Source organism: Sceloporus occidentalis, unplaced genomic scaffold (assembly GCF_023333645.1).
Source record: "Sceloporus occidentalis isolate IW3139 unplaced genomic scaffold, rSceOcc1.0.p SCAF_5, whole genome shotgun sequence".
NCBI lineage: Eukaryota > Metazoa > Chordata > Lepidosauria > Squamata > Phrynosomatidae > Sceloporus > Sceloporus occidentalis.
Window position 1 is genome coordinate 160,222,443 of NW_028316985.1, and position 20,135 is coordinate 160,242,577.

At 40.4% G+C, this 20,135-nt stretch overlaps 1 protein-coding gene across 2 annotated transcripts in view; it reads right to left on the reverse strand.

The window, feature by feature from the left end:
• LOC149313043 (AP-1 complex-associated regulatory protein-like) overlaps positions 1–18,031 on the reverse strand; it is a 28,928-nt gene extending 10,897 nt beyond the window's left edge. For both annotated transcript variants that reach the window (XR_016281341.1, XM_089525957.1), the window contains exons 1-6: positions 17,587–18,031; positions 9,629–9,677; positions 8,281–8,307; positions 5,985–6,010; positions 4,457–4,553; positions 2,733–2,831 (exon numbers count right to left, since the gene is read on the reverse strand). Coding sequence is in view for 1 of the 2 variants with exons in the window: in XM_089525957.1 (XP_089382083.1) it covers positions 2,733–2,831; positions 4,457–4,553; positions 5,985–6,010; positions 8,281–8,307; positions 9,629–9,677; positions 17,587–17,669 (381 nt within the window). In the remaining variant the exon portion in view is untranslated. The remainder of the gene's footprint in view (positions 1–2,732; positions 2,832–4,456; positions 4,554–5,984; positions 6,011–8,280; positions 8,308–9,628; positions 9,678–17,586) is intronic.
• Between the last annotated feature and the right edge of the window lie 2,104 nt (positions 18,032–20,135).

Sequence of the window (20,135 nt, forward strand, 5' to 3'; positions counted from 1 at the left end):
CAGACAAAGAGTGCACTTGTGCCACAAGGATTTTTTGCCACCCTTCCCCATCCTCATGGGCAACTGTTTTAAAAATAATATAGAATAGGCATAATAAATAAACCTACACCATTTCAGAAGAATAGGTTCAGCATTTGAAGAAACATAATACAGTCATCCCTCCATATTTGCGGCTTTGATATTTGCAGATTTGATTATTCACAGATTTCATTAATATGTTCTCCCTAGGACTGTCTAGGTCCTCCAGTGCAACTCTGTGGTCAACGTTAACTAAAAGTTGCACTGAAAGACCATTTGTAGCTACTCCAGTGTCATTCTATGGTCAGTCTATGTTGGACATTGACCAGAGTTGCACTGGAGGACCTAGAGATTCCTAGAGAGGTGTAAAAACAGTGTTTTTGTTATTTGCATTTTTTCCATATTCACAGGGGTCTTGTTCCCCTAACCCTAGCAAATATGGAGGAACAACTGTATTCAGAATTGAGTTAGGCAGAGAGAAGAAGTTATGTGCTTTTCCTTATCACTGTCCAAGGAGAATTTGGCTACTAGTAAGTAAATAAAATATGTGACAGAGGTGTCTCTAAACATGAAGCTGCAATATTAAATGGGTTAAGATGGATGAAAAGTAATTTAAGACTTGGGTTTTGTTCACTGCTTTCTTGATATTAAATACAGGAAAAACAACAGGTCAGATGTAGATGATATAAGTGAGAATATACTGGCAGAGGGCAAAGGTCCAGACTGCATCTAGCATTTCCAAAGCAACTACCTGGCACTACCCTCTTCAAAATAATGCTCCTGGGAGATAAATTAGCAAACAAACACTGAACATTGGCAGGGTCAGTCTTGTGACATATTATTTTAATATCCTTCTACCAAATCAGTAGGATTGGAGAGCTGCAATATAACTACTCACTGTGATTCAAACTAGAACTGTTAGTCCCAAAGCTACACCCCTTACCTTCCTCATTTATTTTGATGTTTTTCTTATATGAAGAACTTTTTTTAGACCTTCTGACTCCAGGTTTGCCAATGAATCTTTAAATGTGCCGATTCAGATTCAGATTCAGCCTGCCTTGGAGGAGTCTCACTCCCAAATCTGTCTGAACAATCTCACTGCAGTCCAGCCAGTGTCTAACGTACTATTCTTGGGCAAGTTACTGGTGGCTTCCCAGCTCCAGGTTTCAGGTTTGGGTATGAATCAGAGACAGCACTGATAACCTTGGTGGACAATTTACCCAGGGAACTGGACTGGAGAAGTGTTCCCTGTTCATTCTGCTAGACCTCTCACTGGCATTTGATATCATGATCATGGTATTCTTCTGGGCTGCCTTGCTGGGAAGGGTCTTGGAAGCTTTACAGTGGTTCTCTTGCTTCCTTGAGGTGTGAATCCAGAGTTCTGTTTTGTCTCCCATACTATTTAATATATCCATGAAACTGCTGGGAATTTTTCCCCCAGAGTTTTGGGGTGCAGCACTATCAATATGCAAATGACACCCAGATCTACTCTTTTCCACCTCAGACCAAGGAGGCTGTCTCGGTTTAATCCAGTGGTTGTCATCAGTAATGGACTGGATGAGGGCGAACAAATTGAAACTTAATCCAGACAAAGTATTCCTGGTCAGTTGAAATCCTCATCAGGGAATAGGAATTCAAACTCTGTTAGATGGGGTTACAGTCCCTCTGAAGACACAGGTTAGCATTTTGGGTTTTCTCCTGGATTTAGCTCAGGTTTCTGTGGTGGCCAGGAATACTTTTGTACATTTAAAACTTGTGTGTTGACTGTGCCTGTTCCTTGAGATGCTGGATCTGACCATGGTGGTACATGTCTTAGTTATAATCTGTTTGGGCTACTGTAATGTGTTGTGCATGGGGCTACTTTAAGGAATATTTGGAACCTTCAGCTAGCTCAAAGAACTGCATCTAGAATATTAACTCTGTTACAGACTATATTACTCCCCTTTTCAAACAGTTCGACTGGCTCCTAGTTTGTTTCTGGATGCAATTTGAAGTGGTGGTTATAACCTATAAAGCTGTATATGGCTCAGGACCAGGCTGACAGACCTGTATGTGCCTACTCAGGCCCAGGAAAGTCTCTTCTCTCAGTTCCACTAGCATCATAAGCATGGTTGATGGGGATGGGAGAGATGGCCTTCTTATGGGTGTCCCTAGACTCTGGAACTCCCTTCCCAGGGAGGCCAGAATGGTCTCTCCCTGATGTCCTTCCACTGGCAAGAAAACCCCTTTTTATTAAAGCAGACGTTTAATACAGAAAGTTTTTAAAGAACAGGTAAGTGGGTGCTGTATTGTTTTAAAGTGAACTGTTTAAAATAGTATTCTAGCCTTTTAATTAGAGATTAATATTTAATATTAATTCTATTTTAATGTTAATTTTTGTATGTTTTTAAATGTATTATTCTTTTAAAGTGTAAGCTGCCTTGAGTCCCAATTTTGGGAGGAAGGTGGAATATAAATATATATTACTGCTGCTGTCATTATTGTTATTGTTATTATTAAATATTTGGGAACAATCTGATTTGTAACATAGTCCTAATATACATATTTCCTGCATAAAATGCCTGACAACATGAAAGATCCTTAGCTTGAGAGATTACAAGAAATAGAAACCAGTAGAAAGCAAGCATCACTTTATTTAAGAAAGCATTTGAAACTAAGCGCAAGATACATAATTGAGGCTCTAACACATATATTTTGGGGTCTTCTCCCCTCACCTCCAAGAGCTTTCTCTGCTTTGCTGCCCTGGCTGCTTCACGCTGCGCAGCATATAAAGTCTCCTCTTCTATTCTTAACTTCTCCTCTTGTATGGCTAACTGTATATGAACAAAATAATAAGGGTTAACAAAAGAGAACCTAGCTAACTCTCCTATGAAAATGAATGCACTGAATTCAAAGGAAATGTTATTTGGAAAAATATTTTTAAATTATTCGTAAGATAAGAAGGGGAAAAAACAAGAAAATATTTTCATATGATTTTCTAACACCAACTGAGTTTTGACTGAACCTCTAATGTACATTTTTATTGATGGTGCAATATAGACATTTAAACTATCGCAACCTAAGAGCAGTAATGATTGCAAGACTAGGGTGAAGACTAAAATGATTTTTAAGTATTTGTAAACACTAAAGAATTAACACATAACCTCTATTATAATTTTGGTTGTTGTGTGCCTTCAAACCATTTCCAACTTAGGGCGACCGTAAGATGACTCTATGACGAGCTTTTCTTCGCAAGATTTGATCAGAGGGGAGTTTGCCTTTGTTCTCCTCTGATGCTAAGACTGTGTGTGACTGTGTGTGAACCCCAGACTCTAGACTTGTAGTCTAATGCTCAAACCACTACACATTGCTGTCTCTTTTGTTATTTTTCTGATGAGCAGTTTAGCATTTGCTCATTCAGACTGAAGTAGCAATGTTGAGCTTTTAAGCAGCCATGCTGGTTTCAACTAACTCCTTTCTTACTGCATGAAATCAGTAGTGTTATTTATCAAGCAAGTTGCCAATTTACAAAGATTTTGGCAAACATGTGTTCATCTTATCTACATTTTGGGTGCTGCTTCACAGATAGTTCTGGTTGTTTGTATAAATAGCACTGAACCTTTCTCACCTGAACCACCTGACACATTCGGCTGCACAACAGATCTTGTTAGAAACGCATTTACAGTATCATGCAATTTTGTGGGTATATGACTATTTTTGCACCTAGACAAATTATAACAGGTGATATTCAGTTTTAAAGCAGACCCACTGAAATGGGTCTTGCAAGTGTTAGTCTACTCTATCTGTGACTAAAATTTTATTCAGCCCAATGTAAAATACTGTACAGAATTTTGCTTTCCAAACACAAATTCTTATCCTTTTTCCTCTCCCTATCATTAAAGCATGACTGAAACTATGGGGCTTCTGTTAGAATTCTTGTCCCTGCCAAGCAACCAACAAAGGATAAGCAAGTCCACTGCCCTTCTTATTTACAAGTAGCTTGCTCAACTGCTTTCCTACATTATGTCCACAGCTACATCAAAGCCTGGGTCTTTCTCTGGTGCCTGGAAGAAATATGATCAAGTACAGTGTGCCTTCCCAGGGAGGAAGATCTATATGTGGGATACCACACTGCAAAGGCAACTCTCCACAGCAATCATGTAACATTTACACTTGGCCCTGGGTCAAGAATCATTTTATGAACAAGTCAGGAACAAGTATAGAAAAAGAACACTGCTATCTTCATGTGCTGGTTTGTTTCTGGCTTATAATGTTCCCATTACATCTCAGCTGGGGGACTCTTGGTGTAAATGTTGAGTACTTTTACTTTTAAATGGACATTAAGCCAGGGTTTAATGACAAACCAGAAACAAGGTGCCAAAGTGATGTTAAGATTTGTATTAAAAAGAGCATACATACAAAAAGAGCATACATACAAAAAATTACTGTATTTACTTACCTCAGAATGCAGTTTATCATCCAACGTTCTTTGTTTTTCAGCAATGGAATTATAATGCCTCTCTTTTAGAGCAGCAATTTCTTCTTCAGTCAAAGGCCTGAACGAAAGGAGGAAAGAACAAGAAGAAGAAGAAAAGAAAATTAGTCATATTGACATCATTTTAGAGTAATGGAGAGACAGGCTTCCACATGCAATTTTCACATCAAGAGTGAACTGTGTGAAAAACTAGTGTATGTGCATGAAATCCCCTATTCTGAGCCAACAGTAAGGGTGGGTAGAAAAGTGAAGTACATTTAAAAGTGTCAAAATACCACTTACCAGCTCTCTATTGTACAGTCAGCCCTCTGTATCCACAGATTTATTATCCATGGATTCAAGCATCCATGGTTTGAAATTTTTTTAAAAGTACAGGGGACCATTGTTATACACTGGGGTTTGGTTCCAAGATCCCCTGTGGATAACAATATCTGTGGATGCTCAAGTCCCATTAAATATAATGACACAGCAAAACAGTGTCCCTTGTAAAAAAAAAATGGAAAATCAAGGTTTGATATTTGAAATGTATACTTTTTTTGAACATTTTCAAACCGTGGATGTTTGAATCCGTGTATAAAAAGTCTGTGTATAAGAAGGGCCGACTGTATATAAATTCCAAAAACCCAACCTTGATTTTGCCATTTTATGTAAGTGACACCATTATACTATAGCATTGTAATTAATAGGACTTGGGCATCCATGGATTTTGGTATTCATGTGAGCTCCTGGAATCATACCCTAGCAGATGCCAAGGGCCAACTGTAGAATCAAGTGCAAGGACTTAATCCAACCTTGTATCACATTAGCAATTTTTGATGAGGTATTTAGTTGTATATTCTGACTAAAACGAATAGCCCCAAAAACCCACAAAAAACCATAAAATTAATGACTAAGGCAGAAACTTATTTGGAATCCCCAAAAGTGGGCCAATATTAAAATCCATATTTTTACTACATATTCCCAAATTTAAGCGGAAATGCAAATAAGATACTTCTTCAGTGCTCTACAAATGACAAAATATTATAGTATCCTAAGGACTGTAATATATACAATTCCTGTTGTACAACCCTCTTCTTTTGTGCATGTTTTATTTCGTGTGTGAGCCAGAATCTTTTTTTTATCAATCAGAGCTAAAATTACAAACCTACATCCATACACCTGGAAGAAAGTTCCATTTAACTCTGAGTGGGGGGGGGGGGTCAATGGAGTGATGTGGCAGTTTATTTCCCAGCTTTCAGTAGGTGGAGTGGACTGAAAGTGCTTCCAATTGCAATACTCCAGCAGAGTGGGCTTTGGTTTCCTATTGGCCAAAAATGGGGGTGAATTTAGGCTGCATACATTAATAATATGATCTTGTTGCTCCTGAAAAGTCTGGTAGGACTTTGGACCTGGCAGATCATATCCTGTTTCCTCCCTGCTTCTATATGACCCCATTTCACAGCTATTTTAGGATGAAGGAGGGGAAACATTTATTATAAATAAAACGTCTTACCTTTGGCTGCTCCCTGGACTTTCACCCTGTTACAAATTACCAAAACATTATATACTTACAGTTGCAAAATTATAAAGGATTCATCATCAAATTATCCTTCAAACATAATAAATCTAACTTAAAACAATAACAAATTAAAATACTCCTATCTTTAAACAAATTAAACAGGTATTAAATGTATGGAAGAAAAAAAACTTGTCAACATATTTCTATTCCAGAACACCATGGTGAATTAAGAGCAGGGTGGGATAGCTGTTTTTGTTTGTAAACAATTCTAGTGAAATGTGGATTTCAAACAATTATCAACCTTCCTCTATAGAGATATGATTCTCTTCCAAGCTTCTCTCTAGTTTACATACCTTTCCAGTAATATCTTAAATTTCTTAAGTATTACTTTGCTACTGATCCCAACTAGATGAAACAGTACGTTTGTTAGCCTAAGCCTAGATCTGCCTAAATAACTTGTTAAATGACCAGTCACCTAAATTTTTAGAGCAGAAAGGATGTGCATGTGTAATGTGCTCAGGTCTCCTTCTTCTTGCATTCTGAATTACTGAAGTGATTCCCTTCACTGATTTTTTAAAACTCTGGCTAAACTTCGGTGCTGAAAGTCAAAGAGGTTGCTACAAAAATGCTTCAGAGTATTTACTGTACCAAAAGTCAAGAAACCTTGGCTCTCCAGATGTTCTGGAGACTCTTTACCATTAGCCACTCTGGGTGGGGCTAATGGGAGCTACAGGTGAAAACATCTAGAGGGTCAAAGGGTCCCCACCACCACCACAATGTAGGTAGAAACATTTTTTTTTTTTTTGGCATTACAGGTCTACAAAAGGCCGCTTCCCCATGGCCTGTAAAGGGGTGTCCTTGGGGCTTCATGCCCCAAGTGGCGGGGAGAGAGAGAGAAAGGGGCTCTCTCTCTGTATTGCTGGCACGCCAGCAATACGCACGGCAGAAGGAGCTCCAAAATGGAGCTCCTTCGGGCGACGCTGAAAGGGCACCACAAGCACCCTTCAGCGGCACCAAGACGTAACGGCCGCACTGCACTGTTTGGACACGACACGGCCATTACGTCAAAATGGCAGCGCCCATGTGAATGGAGTGCCGCCATTTTGTACATACTCCATAGGTACTAGGGTTGCGGGCGTCTGAAAGAGACCCCCGCAGGCAACCCTAGTACGTACGGAGTACATACAAAATGGCCCACCTGGGCAGGGCCCTAGAAACTTGGATAAGATCACCAATAACCAAGACAATCTCTGCCTATAGGATTGCACTTTAAAACTGGACTTGGCAATTGTGGGCCTCCAGAAAATTTTGGACAGCAGTTCCAATAATCTTTCACTACTAGCCATGGTGGCTTGGGCTGATGGCAACTAAAGTCCATCAGCATCTGGAAGGTCACTTGCTCACACAAAAAATAAAAAGAAAAATTGATGGGGAGGAAAAATGAGCAAATCAGTTACTCAGTTCTAAAAGTTACCATTTCCCCCTATTTACTAATGAAAATCGCTGAAAGAGAAAAAAACTAAACAAAGCTGTACAGGTAATGCAGTGACCCATCAATCTAATCTCTTGCTCAGCTGTTTCAAAGTCTAAGCACTTCTGTTGGTGACTGCTGATGGAGGAAGAAACCCACTGAAACAAGTTTTTCAGTAGAACTAATGAATTAGCCCTCCACTTCCATCTGTCTCTTTTGACTAACATTTGTATAGCACTTTTGAATGTTCAGACACTTCCTAAACATACCTAGCTATCATTCCTATAACACTCCTGTAAGGTATGCTAATATTATCTTCCATATTATAGATGGAGAGGGTTAACTGAGGTTAAGAGGGCTAATTAAGGTTAAGGTTAATCTGCCTACAACCACCTAGCAAGTTCATGCAGAGGTGAGATTAAAACCAGTGATTTCCTAATTCATAGCCCTGTCTATTAGCCACTGCCTTATACCAACAAATATACAAATGTGCAATATTTTCCATTTTTTCAAAGTGATCAAGGTTTTGGTGGCTTAGTCAAGAATGAATCAAGAACAGAAATTCCCCTCTGATAATTGCAATCTCTCACTCTATCTCACACATGCACATTAAACACATACACAATGGTATCAGTAAAAAACAAGGGGAACCCACATCCAAAATTTAAATCAGCTAGAAAAAAACTTTGTCCATTAGCACCCAGTATACTACCATTTGGGGATACCTTTGCTTTATAGGTTCTTTATAGTTTCATGATCCAGTTTGCATATGCATATAACATGTTGGCCCTGAATTTTAATCAGCAACCAAGTGCTTACCTCATCACTTTCCACTAGATTCTCAAACTGAAAACAGATAAAACAGTATTTCCATTAAACAAAGAATTCTAGCTCCAAATCAACATATTTAGTAATCTACATCATCTACTATATTCTTGGTCATGCTTAATTACCTACTCCAGATATTACTACAGTTTAGTATATGGTGAAGATATAATTAAAAACATGATGCTCAACAAGCTTATTCCAAGTGGTGAGCAGAAATGGAACCCTTTTGTGAGAAATTTGCCAAAATTGCATGTATTCACTTAGCATTTAATGTTATACTTAGTCCAGAGTCCATAGAAGAGACTAGTGCACTGTCTGGTCAGATTTTATGGCATCAGTTTCAGTTACCGTGGCTTGATGAGGTGGCTAAAATGTTTGAATCAGTCCATCTAACTAATGTAGCTGGTGGCTCCCATTCAAAGACTGGTAAATACTTCACTCTGTCAAGGGGAAGAGCCTGGTGCTTCAAAAAGACAGTAGTGCATGCTCACCTAAAGAGGACCTCCCTTGCCTATGAAGTACAGTGAGAACTACTGCCCTTTTTGAATATTCCACTTCTGTGCATGAGGCTTGAACATGTGGTAGCTGGGCAACAGAGATATTTTCCTCTGTTCTTGGAAGAAAGATTATCTGGACTCATTTGGAATGGTTTCAAACCTGGGTATGACAGTAAAATAGCTGTAGTTTCTCTAACCTACTCTGGGGAAAGAGAGTAATAGTGTTATTCTGTTCTTCCTGGCTCTCTCAACAGCTTTTGAGACAATTAAGTATAGCATCTCACTGGCCCAGCTTTGTGGTGGATGGTGTTTTAACTTAACAACGCCAATATATTGTTAGTCTATTTAAATTGTTTTTATTATTTTAATTTTTAAAAATCTATTTATAATTCTATTATTTATATGCCACCCAGAGAATTCATGACATAAGGATACAGTTTACTAAATACATAAACAAATTATCATTAAAAACATTAATCCCACAAATATACACACCTACTTGATGTATACATTTGCATTACTATGTTTATATTTTTCCTGTCACAAAAGGCTTACATCTTTGCACCAAATGACTTCTGTAACTGTTTTTAAAATACTGAATTGAGCCCAGACCTAATTATACCTAGCACAGACTTGTGAAATAAATGGTCCTTAAATTACTGTAGTCATAATTAATTTAACCTCCACTGAGTTTACTTCATCTGCTCTAACTAGGAACAAGTCCAAATTCAATTTAATTTATTTTATGTCACATTTCCACTAGCAAATTTGGGGCTCACAAATTTTTCCTATTACTTGCAAAAGGTGAACAATAAGCTTTGGAGTTGATAACCTTGACTCACCTCTATAGTGAAGTGCTCTCCTGTTGAGCATGGCCTAAAGTACTTTGATCTAGGAAAGAAAGCAACATAACAATATGATTAATAATTAATTGTTCTTCTAACAGGTTTTCCATTCAGTACCTTTCAGGCCCCTTCAAACACTGTCATGGGAACCTATCTGTAACAAATTCCTCTTCCTACACAACTAGTAAAGACAAGAAAATTGTGCTGTTAGTTTTATGTACAACAAGTTCAAAACTAGGATCCATAATTATAGAACAGAGAGAAAGAATTCATTAGAATCACTTCTTCTGGAAGTGGAAAGACTTTAGGCTTGTACAGGAATTACTGTATTTGCATCATTTCAATCAACACTTGAGGAGGGGAAGGCTTTGCCCTACCCTCCACCATTGCTGTTTTCTTCCCGTGGAAAGTGACAACTCTGAGGAGGAGGAAGAGAGGTACCTGTTCACACAGAAAGACAAGGAATAGTCCTGGATCCCCAGTGAAGAGTTACACACACATGGAGAGTTAGCTGAAGAGCTATTTGGCTTTGCCCCTGTCAGAACACCTTCTATGGCTGCATTTGCACTGCAGAAATAATGCAGTATGACACCATTTTAACTGTCATGGGTCAATATTTTGTAATTTTGGGAATTATAGTTTGTTGTGGCACCAGAGTACTCTGACAGAGAAGGCTAAATGTCTCACAAAACTACAGTTGGGCCTTCGTATCCTTTTCTTTATCCACAGATTCAAGCATCCACAGCTTGAAGATAATTTTAAAAATATATAAATTACTAAAAGCAAACCTTGATTTTGCCATTTCATGTAAGGGAAACCATTTTACTATCCAATGCATTTAATGTGACTAGAACATCCATGGATTTTGATATACACAGGGGGTCCCAGAACCAAACCCCAGCAGGTACCAAGGGCCCACTGTACAATTCCCAGAATTCCATAGCATTAGCCATGGCAATTAAAGCAATATCAAACTGGATTATTTTTGCAGTGTGGATGCAGCCTGTATCATTTATCAGCAGAACAGTCAGGGAAGCTGCTACACCCCACACCTATCTACCCAGGAATTGAAAAGCCATTAGGGAAATAAGTTGAGGAATCAGAAAAACATTACTCCTTTTCTCTTGGCAATATTGAATTGCTTTACAACACAGGAAAAATTACAGAAAAAAATCTGAAAAATTATTTATATAACTCTCCAATTCTGAAATCAATTACATACACACACACACACACACACACACACACACACACTTAAAAGGGACATTATTTATTTTTTAAAAGGTAACTGAGTGTCATGCTCTCCAGTAAATAAAAAGTATAATTTTCTCCCTGGAAAAACAGACTGGTGCACATGCACAGCATGGCCAGATTCATAGCACAACATGAGCCTTGGCATTATTAATATTAGGGCAATATTACATGAGTGCCTAACAGAATAACCAGTACTGCCCTATGGGACGGACAAACACACACACAGGGTTGGATTCAGAATTCTTGTATCCAGAGATCCACTCATAAGACAATCCAATGGATGAAAGGGGAGGGAAAAATGACACACACTCTCCTTCCCACTAGTTTCTCTGGATGATTGTGAATCCTCTGGAAAAAGTGTAAGAGGTTACAGTGGGTTATACAGTAAACTGGCAAATTTCCTCTGTCTTCATGTAGTGGGACATTCCACTGGATCTTAAGCTCTTATTGGAAAAGACAATTTGGACCTAATCACTTTGGATCTAACCAACTGCATTTAATATTTTACTGTTAAATCTTATCACATGTGAATTGTCACAATCTTATCACTCACCTCTCAATTAAAATAACAAAATATCTTGAATCAATGTTTGGAATCTTAAGAACTTACACAAGTTAAGGTACATTTTTAACTGTTTGAGAACAACAAATAGAATGTTCCACACAATACAAATGGCATGAATGTTCTGGTTTAGTTGTTCTCCAGTAAACAGCATGCAAGCAAACCCACAGCTCTAATTGTATTTACTCCCACAGGCTTTTAAAGAATGATGCTACAAACCCTCTAGGAATAAAGTGAAAGCTGGCAATGAGGGCACTGAAACTAAATCTGACCCAGTTTCTAATTATGTCAGCAGCACCCAGACAATGATTATTTTACAACAAACAATTTTAGAGCCGCTTGACATTCAAACACTGTAAAAATAATTCAACTTTACAATAGCATAACACAGAGCTTGTGCCTGGGAGACCACTCTTTACTCATTGTAATAACTCATAATATAAATGACAATTCCATTTAAAAAAACTGTAGTGAATCTCATGTTAGAAGGCCAGGTTATACTGTATAGTGGATAACATTATCAAGAACAGCAGAATGATTTACAGGAGAGTTACCAAAGATGAGGAAATCTTCAGAAAAATAGATATGAAAATGTAAAGCATGATCTATACAAATCAACCACTTCAGCCAATTCATATATTCTCTCTCTCTCTTTCATAATACACAAACATCTTTCAGGTATCTGTAGGCTAAACAGGAATGACAAAATGTAGGGCCCAAATCATTCATCAGAATATATTTAAGGAAAAGTAAAATCCACTATTTTATAACTTTCACTTAAATGTAAACATTTTTACAGTTCATATTAATATTATACAATGTCTGCCATCCAGTTTAGCAAGTTACAGATATCAATACAAACTTGGTGCATATTTCAGATCCACTATAAATTTTCATAACCCCTTTCACAGAATGGTCCCTCTATGTGACATCAATGGTGAAAACACTTATTTTTTTTTACTGTCTTCAGAGCCATTAGCCTGACTCAGAAACATTATACCTCATATATTATGCAAGGAAACTATATTTAATTGACAGACACAAGGCTGAGGGGAAAAAATTCATTGGGTTGTCAGTCTGTTATAGAGACGTTCTCATTTATCCATATGCTCACTCACAGCTGAAAATCATAACTACTATGCAGAGCAACTTGTTAAGGATAACTCATAATACCCCTAAGCTGAAACAAATGTAGATGATATAAAGTGGTGAGATTGTTCTAAATTTCTCAAAGTGACTGACAGCTGTGAATAAAAAACTACAAATAATAATTATTTATTATTTTGATGTCTAAGACAAGTGAGATGCAGTTCTTGTGGTAAGGAGGAAAAAAAAGTCTGACATGAGTTCCAACATAACTACCTTATCTTCAGCATTTTATTTGAAGACTGATTATAACAGTCAAACATAGCTGCTCCTGTTTGAATATCATGGTGAACTCACTTCTATTACTGCCATGAGTAAGGGACAGAGGTCCAAAACACACTACAGAAACAATCTGGTTTGACACTGCTTCAACTGCCCTTGTTCAATGCCATGGAATTCTGGGAAGTGTAGTTTTGTGAGACATTTAGCCTTCTCTGTCAGAGAACTTTGGTGCCACAACAAACTATAATTCCCAGGATTTCCTAGCACTGAGCCAAGGCTATTAAAACGGTCTCAGACTGGATTGTTTTTGCAGTGTGTTTTGGACCAGAGATTCAGATTTATTAGGAATGGTTCACTCTCTGTTTCTGCTCTACAATTCTCTATAGCCTCCTATTTTTGAGGTTATTATTTCAACTGTATTTGAAATAAAATATTATTTCAAGCTAAGACATTTGCCTTGCCTCTCAGATCAACATTAGTTTAATGCTGTCTGAACTTAAAAATTCAGGACTGAAATAAGTTAGTAGGACGTTTGGAAGGCAACCTGCAACATGGTACTGCATCCAAAGAAGTGAGTTTATATCCATGAAAGCTCAAGCAAAAATAAAAAGTCTTAAAGGTGCTGTTACATTTCTTCCCCTCCCCCCTCCTTACTCCTTTTTATGCTGTAAGAGACTCACATGGCTACTTCTTTGAAAAGTAAAATGTAAGCAAAATCTACTGCAACCCTTCAACAAAGGAAAAATTCAAATGTGCTTTTCAGTAAGCTGTTAGTGCTGGATGAGGGAAAACAAACTCAAGCTGAATCCAGTGAAAACAGAGGTACTTGTGATAGGTGCCCTAAATCCAGACAGGGAAATTTGCCATCCAGTCCTAGACCGGGTTACACTCCCCCTAAAGGACAAGGTTCGCCATTTGGGAGTACTCCTGGATTCATCTCTACAGTTATCATCTCAAGTGGATGTGATGGCCAGGTGTGCTTGGTACCAGCTCCGGCTGATACGCCAACTGCGTCCCTGTCTGGACCAAAGGGACCTAGAAACAGTAGTACATGCACTGGTAACCTCTTGCTTGGACTTCTGTAATGCGCTCTACATGGGGCTACCTTTGTATCAGGTTTGGAAGCTTCAGTTAGTTCAAAATGCTGCAGCCAGATTGGTCACGGGAACCTCAAGGTCGGACCATATAACACCCGTATTAAAATCTCTTCACTGGATGCCAATTCGCTTCCGGGCCCAATACAAAGTGGGCCTGAGTTACTTGAGGGAGTGCCTCTCCCTACATAATCCTCCCCGCACTCTCAGAACAACAGGGAAATGTTTACTTGAACACCCCAAGGTGAGACTGGCAGCAACACACCAGAGCCTATACAGCGACAGCTCCAACTCACTGGAATGTACTCCCAGAAGAGATTCGACTTAGTTGTACACCGGAAGCCTTCAAGAAGGCATTGAAAACCTATCTCTTCCGGTTAGCATACCCTCCCGACTCTCTTTAGGGAAAGTATTCCCCAACTAGATTAAGATGCTTACCCACAACTGATAGTCTTCACTGTTTTAATATACTGTTTTTAAAATTATTTTTATTGAATTGTTTGTAATTGTTCTTATATTGTATCTGACATGTGTCATATAGTTTACTGTATGTAAACCGCTTTGATCTGGAGGAAAAGCGGTATATAAATAAAAGTTCTATTATTTTTTTATTATTACACAGAGGTATGCCCAGATAATTTTGGCACAACTTCTTCTACTTTTCCCCCAACTTGCAACAGTCTTGCTCTACTGTCACTTATTGTTGGGTGCCTTCAAGTCATTTCCAGTTTATGGTGACCGTAAGGTGAACCTATGGCAGGCTTTTCTGGGGCTGCATGTACGTGTGTGTGTGTGTGTGTTTTCATGATCAGGCAGGGACTTGAACCCTGATCTCTAGAGTTGTAGTACACCATGCTGGCCTAGCTTTATTTTCCTTCCCTTCTTCTGTAATAGCTAAAAAGGAAACCATCATGAAATAAATATCCAGAAATGGCTCTAAAAACCCTTTCATGTATTTCCCTGTGTTTCCAAGCACCTTGTTTATATTCCAACAGCAATTCTATGCATTATTTAGCTGTAATAAGCTCCACAGGGCTGACTGTAATTTCCTTCTTCAAGTGTACACAGAGCAGGCTCCATATGTCGACGTGAAAGATCACAATTCAGCAAGGCTGGAAAAACCCTTCAACATACTAGCCAATTCAACATGGGCAATACTGACCAGAGGCTGAAGCACAGCAGAGCAGCTCCCATCATTCCCAGAATTACCTAGTACCTGTAGTTACCAATCTGAAATGAAATCACCATGATCCTTCAAACTAGGATGAGTCACAGGTATTCACTGTTAGAGACTGTAACTGCAGACATAATATAGGAATTCCAACCTTCCTTTATAGTTCTTTTGCCCAAGGACAGCAGACAAAAGAATTACAAAGTAAGATTGGAAAGAGAAAGAGTATTGGACAGACCCCAGTCCATCAGCAGAGGGTTGAATAGAGACAATGTTTTCCTGGCATACTACACAGATTTCAATACTATCCACCAAGACCCCTCCTCATGAGGGTGCCATTTATTTCCTGGGAGTGTTGTGGAGTCTCCTTCTTTGGAGGTTTTTAAGTAGATGCTGGATGGCCATCTGTAGGGAGTGCTTTGATTGTGTATTTCTGCATGGAAGGAGGTTGGACTGGATAGCCCTTGAGGTCTCTTCCAACTCTATGACCAGTTTGTCACATCCCCTCTCTGTTTCCTGGATTACATTCCAGTACTCATTCATATGGTTAGCAACTCTCCTTGGCTTTAGGCAACATCCTTCCTCCTGCCTTTGCTCCCAACAACCATTGTTAAAACCGAACGTGCCACCTCATCTCCATGCCCACAAGGTTTGGGATTCAAAATGACATTCTCACTGTCAAGCTAATCGTGCTATGATTATTATGCTGGGGAACCATGTTATGTATCCTGTATATGATCCAACTGTACGGTTTCAAATGGAAGGTATGATATGATGTCATGATGCTTCCCTTAGATGTTTTGTTTTATAAGAGCATAAAGACAGGTTTACATCAGGTGTGCTAACTGAATTGCTGTTATCAGCCTTACGCAACAGAATAACTGTGCAAGAATGTCTGGGGGGAAAAAAGATAAAAACAACCAAAGATGAACCAACTGTTTTGACAATGGGGAAATGTTTGAGTCCACCAATTTTGTAGAGCAGAGCTAATGCTTTTGGGATGCTTATGCTTGATGCTTAGCCTTTAGTTCTGTGCAAAAAGACTTACTAGCTGCATTTCTCTGGCTACTACAGTGGTCCCTCCATATTTGCTGGGCTTAAAGGGCCCCCATGGATGTGGGAAAAGCTCAAATAAAAAACAACAACACTATTCTTTTTACCCGAGAGAACACCTCTCTAGGAATCTCTGATGCAACTCTATGGTCAACATCTGCCAGACTTTGACCACAGAGTCATGCTGGAGGACCTACAAATGCCTAGACAAGTGATTTCTCTAGGAATCGCTAGGTCCTCCCGTGGTCAATTTCCCACAAAATTTCTTTGGGGGATCTAGCAATTCCTAGAGTGAACATGTTCATCAAATACAACATATTAATCCAATCTGAAGTCAAGGCTGCAAATGTGGAGGGCTGACTGTAGTAGCATAAAGCCTGATGATCAGCCACAGAAGCCTGATCTATTGAGCTGGAAGGAGGGTTCAATAGTCCTGAGACTCACACAGAACCAGCTTATCTAGGCCTTTCTCTGGATTCTGCACTCCACTCCATGCATCTGAAGAAGCGGACTCAAGTCTATAGAAGCTCTTGCTACCAGCTTCTTTCTCTCAGGCCCCAAACACTGCAGAAACAATCCAGTTTAACTGCCCTGGCTCAATGCTAGGGAATCCTGGGAACTGTGCTTACGTGAGACATTTAGCCTTCTCTGTCAGAGAGCTCTGGGGCCACAAAAAAACCCCAAAATTCCCAGGATTCCCCCAGTACTGAGCCAGGGCATTTAAAGTGCCATCAAATGACTTAGGAAGCATGCTTGTGATACGTTTCAGATACATTCCTTTAAGAAGGAAATAGGGAATTGGGTCCAAAACATACTGCAGAAATAATGCAGCCTAAGACCGCTTTAACTGCCCAGGCTCAGTGCTGGGGAATCCTGGGAATTGTAGTTTTGTGAGACATTTAGCCTTCTCTGTCAGAGAGCTCTGACAAACTCCAACTCCCAGAACTCCACATCCTTGAGCCAGAAAGGGTTAAGGCAGTGCCAAACCGGATTATTCCGAACCCTGCTTTCCAAAGTCATAGAGCTGAAAGAAACCCAAGGGCCCTGATCCAGTCCAACCCCCTTCAGCCATGCAGGAACTCTCCATTGACAGATGGCCATCCAGCCTCTGCTAAAAGACCTCTAAGGAAGGAAAGAGTGTGTTCCACAGTCGAATCCCTTTCCCCTGAGGCTTGCAGCCGTTGCTCAGTCTCCTCTTCTTGCTCCCTCCTCAGCGTGACACCCTTCAAATACTGGAGCAGGGCTACCAAGAGTCCGCTCTCAGCTCGGCCTTCGACTGAGGCGGCCTTTTCAAGACAGAAGCAGCGGCCAACCGACTGAGGATGAGGCGACTCGGAACTAGGGACACACGAACACGACATCAGCCCCGACAGGCGGAGACAGAGACACACAGACAGGCCTTCCTCCGCCCTCGCCCTCGCCCTCTGCTCAGGACCCTCCTGGGCTGGCTTACCCGCCGGCGCCTCTTTGGACGCGTCCCGCTTGCCGCCTCGGGAAGAGCCAGCAGCACCACTGCGCCGCCCAGCTGTTCCCCATGGCATGTTGTTGGGAGGAAGAGGGCTGGTGCGCATGCGCGGCACGAGACAGCCAGCGACGTCCGTTAAGCCAGCAACGGCTGCTCCCCTTTCACTGGCGTTCGAATCACCGCCGCCAGTCAGCGAGGCAAAAAGGGGGCGGGGCGACCGTCGTGACGTCAACCACTCCCTTTGGTGTTCGGCTCACAAGGAAAAAGGGGCGGGGTGACCGTCGTGACATCAACCACTCCCTTTGACTGGTGTTCAATCACAGGCAAAAAGGGGCGGGGCGACCGTCGTGACGTCAAACTCTCCCTCCCTTTGTGGGTGGAGAGAGGAGGAACGCTGTGGCTTTACGTCGACGGCGCTGTTTCGTCTTCGCTTCGCAAGTTATGCCCGCCAGCCACGCCTCCCGCTAGGCCACGCCCCCTGCGCTCATTCATGGCTCCGTCCTTTTGACAGCGGCGGGGTTGGAGCATGCGCAGTTGAGGACGTTGTGTCTCCTCGAAAGAGGGAGGATAGGAGGGCTCTTAAAGTGGCCTGAAGGGAAAGTTAATGGGAAAGGGATGATGAGTAACGCCTGAGGAGCTGGGAAACGGATGAGTAACGAGGTTACTCAGCTCCAGGCGCAGTGAAATGGAGGACGTTCAAGGAAAAAAATGTGGAACATCATGACCCAATAAAAGCTAAATAATAACAATAATAATCAAAGCTTTTGTGTCGTGTCTTTTTAGATTGTAAGCCTGAGGCAGGGAAATGTCTAATTAACAAACTGTAAGCTGCTCTGAGAGCCTTTTGGCTGAAGAGCGGGGTATAAATAATAATAATAATAATAATAATTATTATTATTATAAACACATTGATACAAATCCATTTCATATAGTTGTATTTATCAGAGGCCCTAACCGCCGAGGAGGACAAAGCCACGGTTAAAATGCAGGACGTTGAAGGAAAATGTAGGACGGACGTTGCTAAATAGATTAAAACATGGATATAAAACCATTTGAAATGGTTTATTGACCAGAGTGACCAGGGGTCCTTGCCGCCAAGGAGGACAAAGGCACCGCGAAATGACATTCAGGAAAAATGTAGGACGTGACCAAAGAAAATGTTTAAAAAACCCCACTCATATAAATCCATGCTGCATAGTCATGCTCAAAATGGAGGCCATTGTGGAATTCTTCCAGGACGGAAGGTAGAAATGTAGGACATGTCCTAGAAAAGGAGGATGTCCGGTCACCCTGGGTATGATGCTTAGGGGCCAGGCATTTTCAGCGGCAGGACTAAAGCCAAATACTCCCCCATCGCTTTCCTGGCAAACCTATTAAACATGGATGCATGGTATCCTGGTGGTAATGGACTTTTGTGGTCCAGTGATCGCAAGGGAAGGATGTAGGAGTCTAATACTTTTGTGGTTTGCTTTAAAACAGGCTTCGCTCACACTGCAGGCGCCTGTCGCTTCCCTAGTTATCCTTCCTTGTGCTTTCCAGCTCTGGAGCACTTAATGGATCAGGCTCTATTGACCTTGCAATGCATGCTACTGCTTTTATTGTTGTGGCAGCATGGCTCTTTTAAAAAGTGTTATTAGTCATAACGTAATAACGGCTTATTTGTTTCAGGGAGCAAGCAGAAGATTCAAAAGCAAAACCCAGTTGAAAGCTAAAATCTTCCAAATCCTTGGACTGCAACTGAACACTGTACTGAGTTAACCTTCACCTATTTAATCACCCAATAACATGTCCCTAATGAGATTTTGTGAATCCTTTGTGGAAGCATTGGGCCTGATGTAACCGCGCAGGTATGAAAAAAGATAAATTTCCTTGAAACGTGTAGGACATACTGTATTTTCAAAGTCAGCAGATTGGGGACAGAAGGCTAACTTCACGCAGTGCAGAAATAATCCAGTCTGAGACCACTTTAACTGCCCTGGCTTAGTGCTAGGGAATCCTGCGAATTGTAGTTCATTGTGGCACCAGAGCTCTCTGACAGAGTAGACTAAATGTCTCACAAAACTACAGTTCCCAGAATTCCCTAGCATTGACCCAGGGCAGTTATAGCGGTCTCAAGCAACTCAGTGTTGTACTAGGAGTGCCATGTTTGCGCATCCAATCCCGCTGTCTGTATGCCATTTCAAACAATAATAATAACCCCACTGCGATTTTGCTTCTGTGCTTGTAGTATCATAAGGTCTAAGCCAATACAGGACAGAGGAGAAAAAACAAAGAGTATAACATTATTTCTAAACTGTACCAAATCAATGCTTTCATTGCACCATTGCATGCTTTGCACAGACTGCCTTGCAAAGTATGCACACACATGTTTGTGCGCACACACAAACACACAGCTGTCCTTCAGTAATATACTTTAAAATGTTTTGTTGTTAGCCAATTTTCTTTGGAAACTGCTTTGAGAACATACTTTTGAAAGACCTCATAAAAATATAACTAAGTAAACTGCTGATGCACACCAGATGCAGACTATTTGCAGA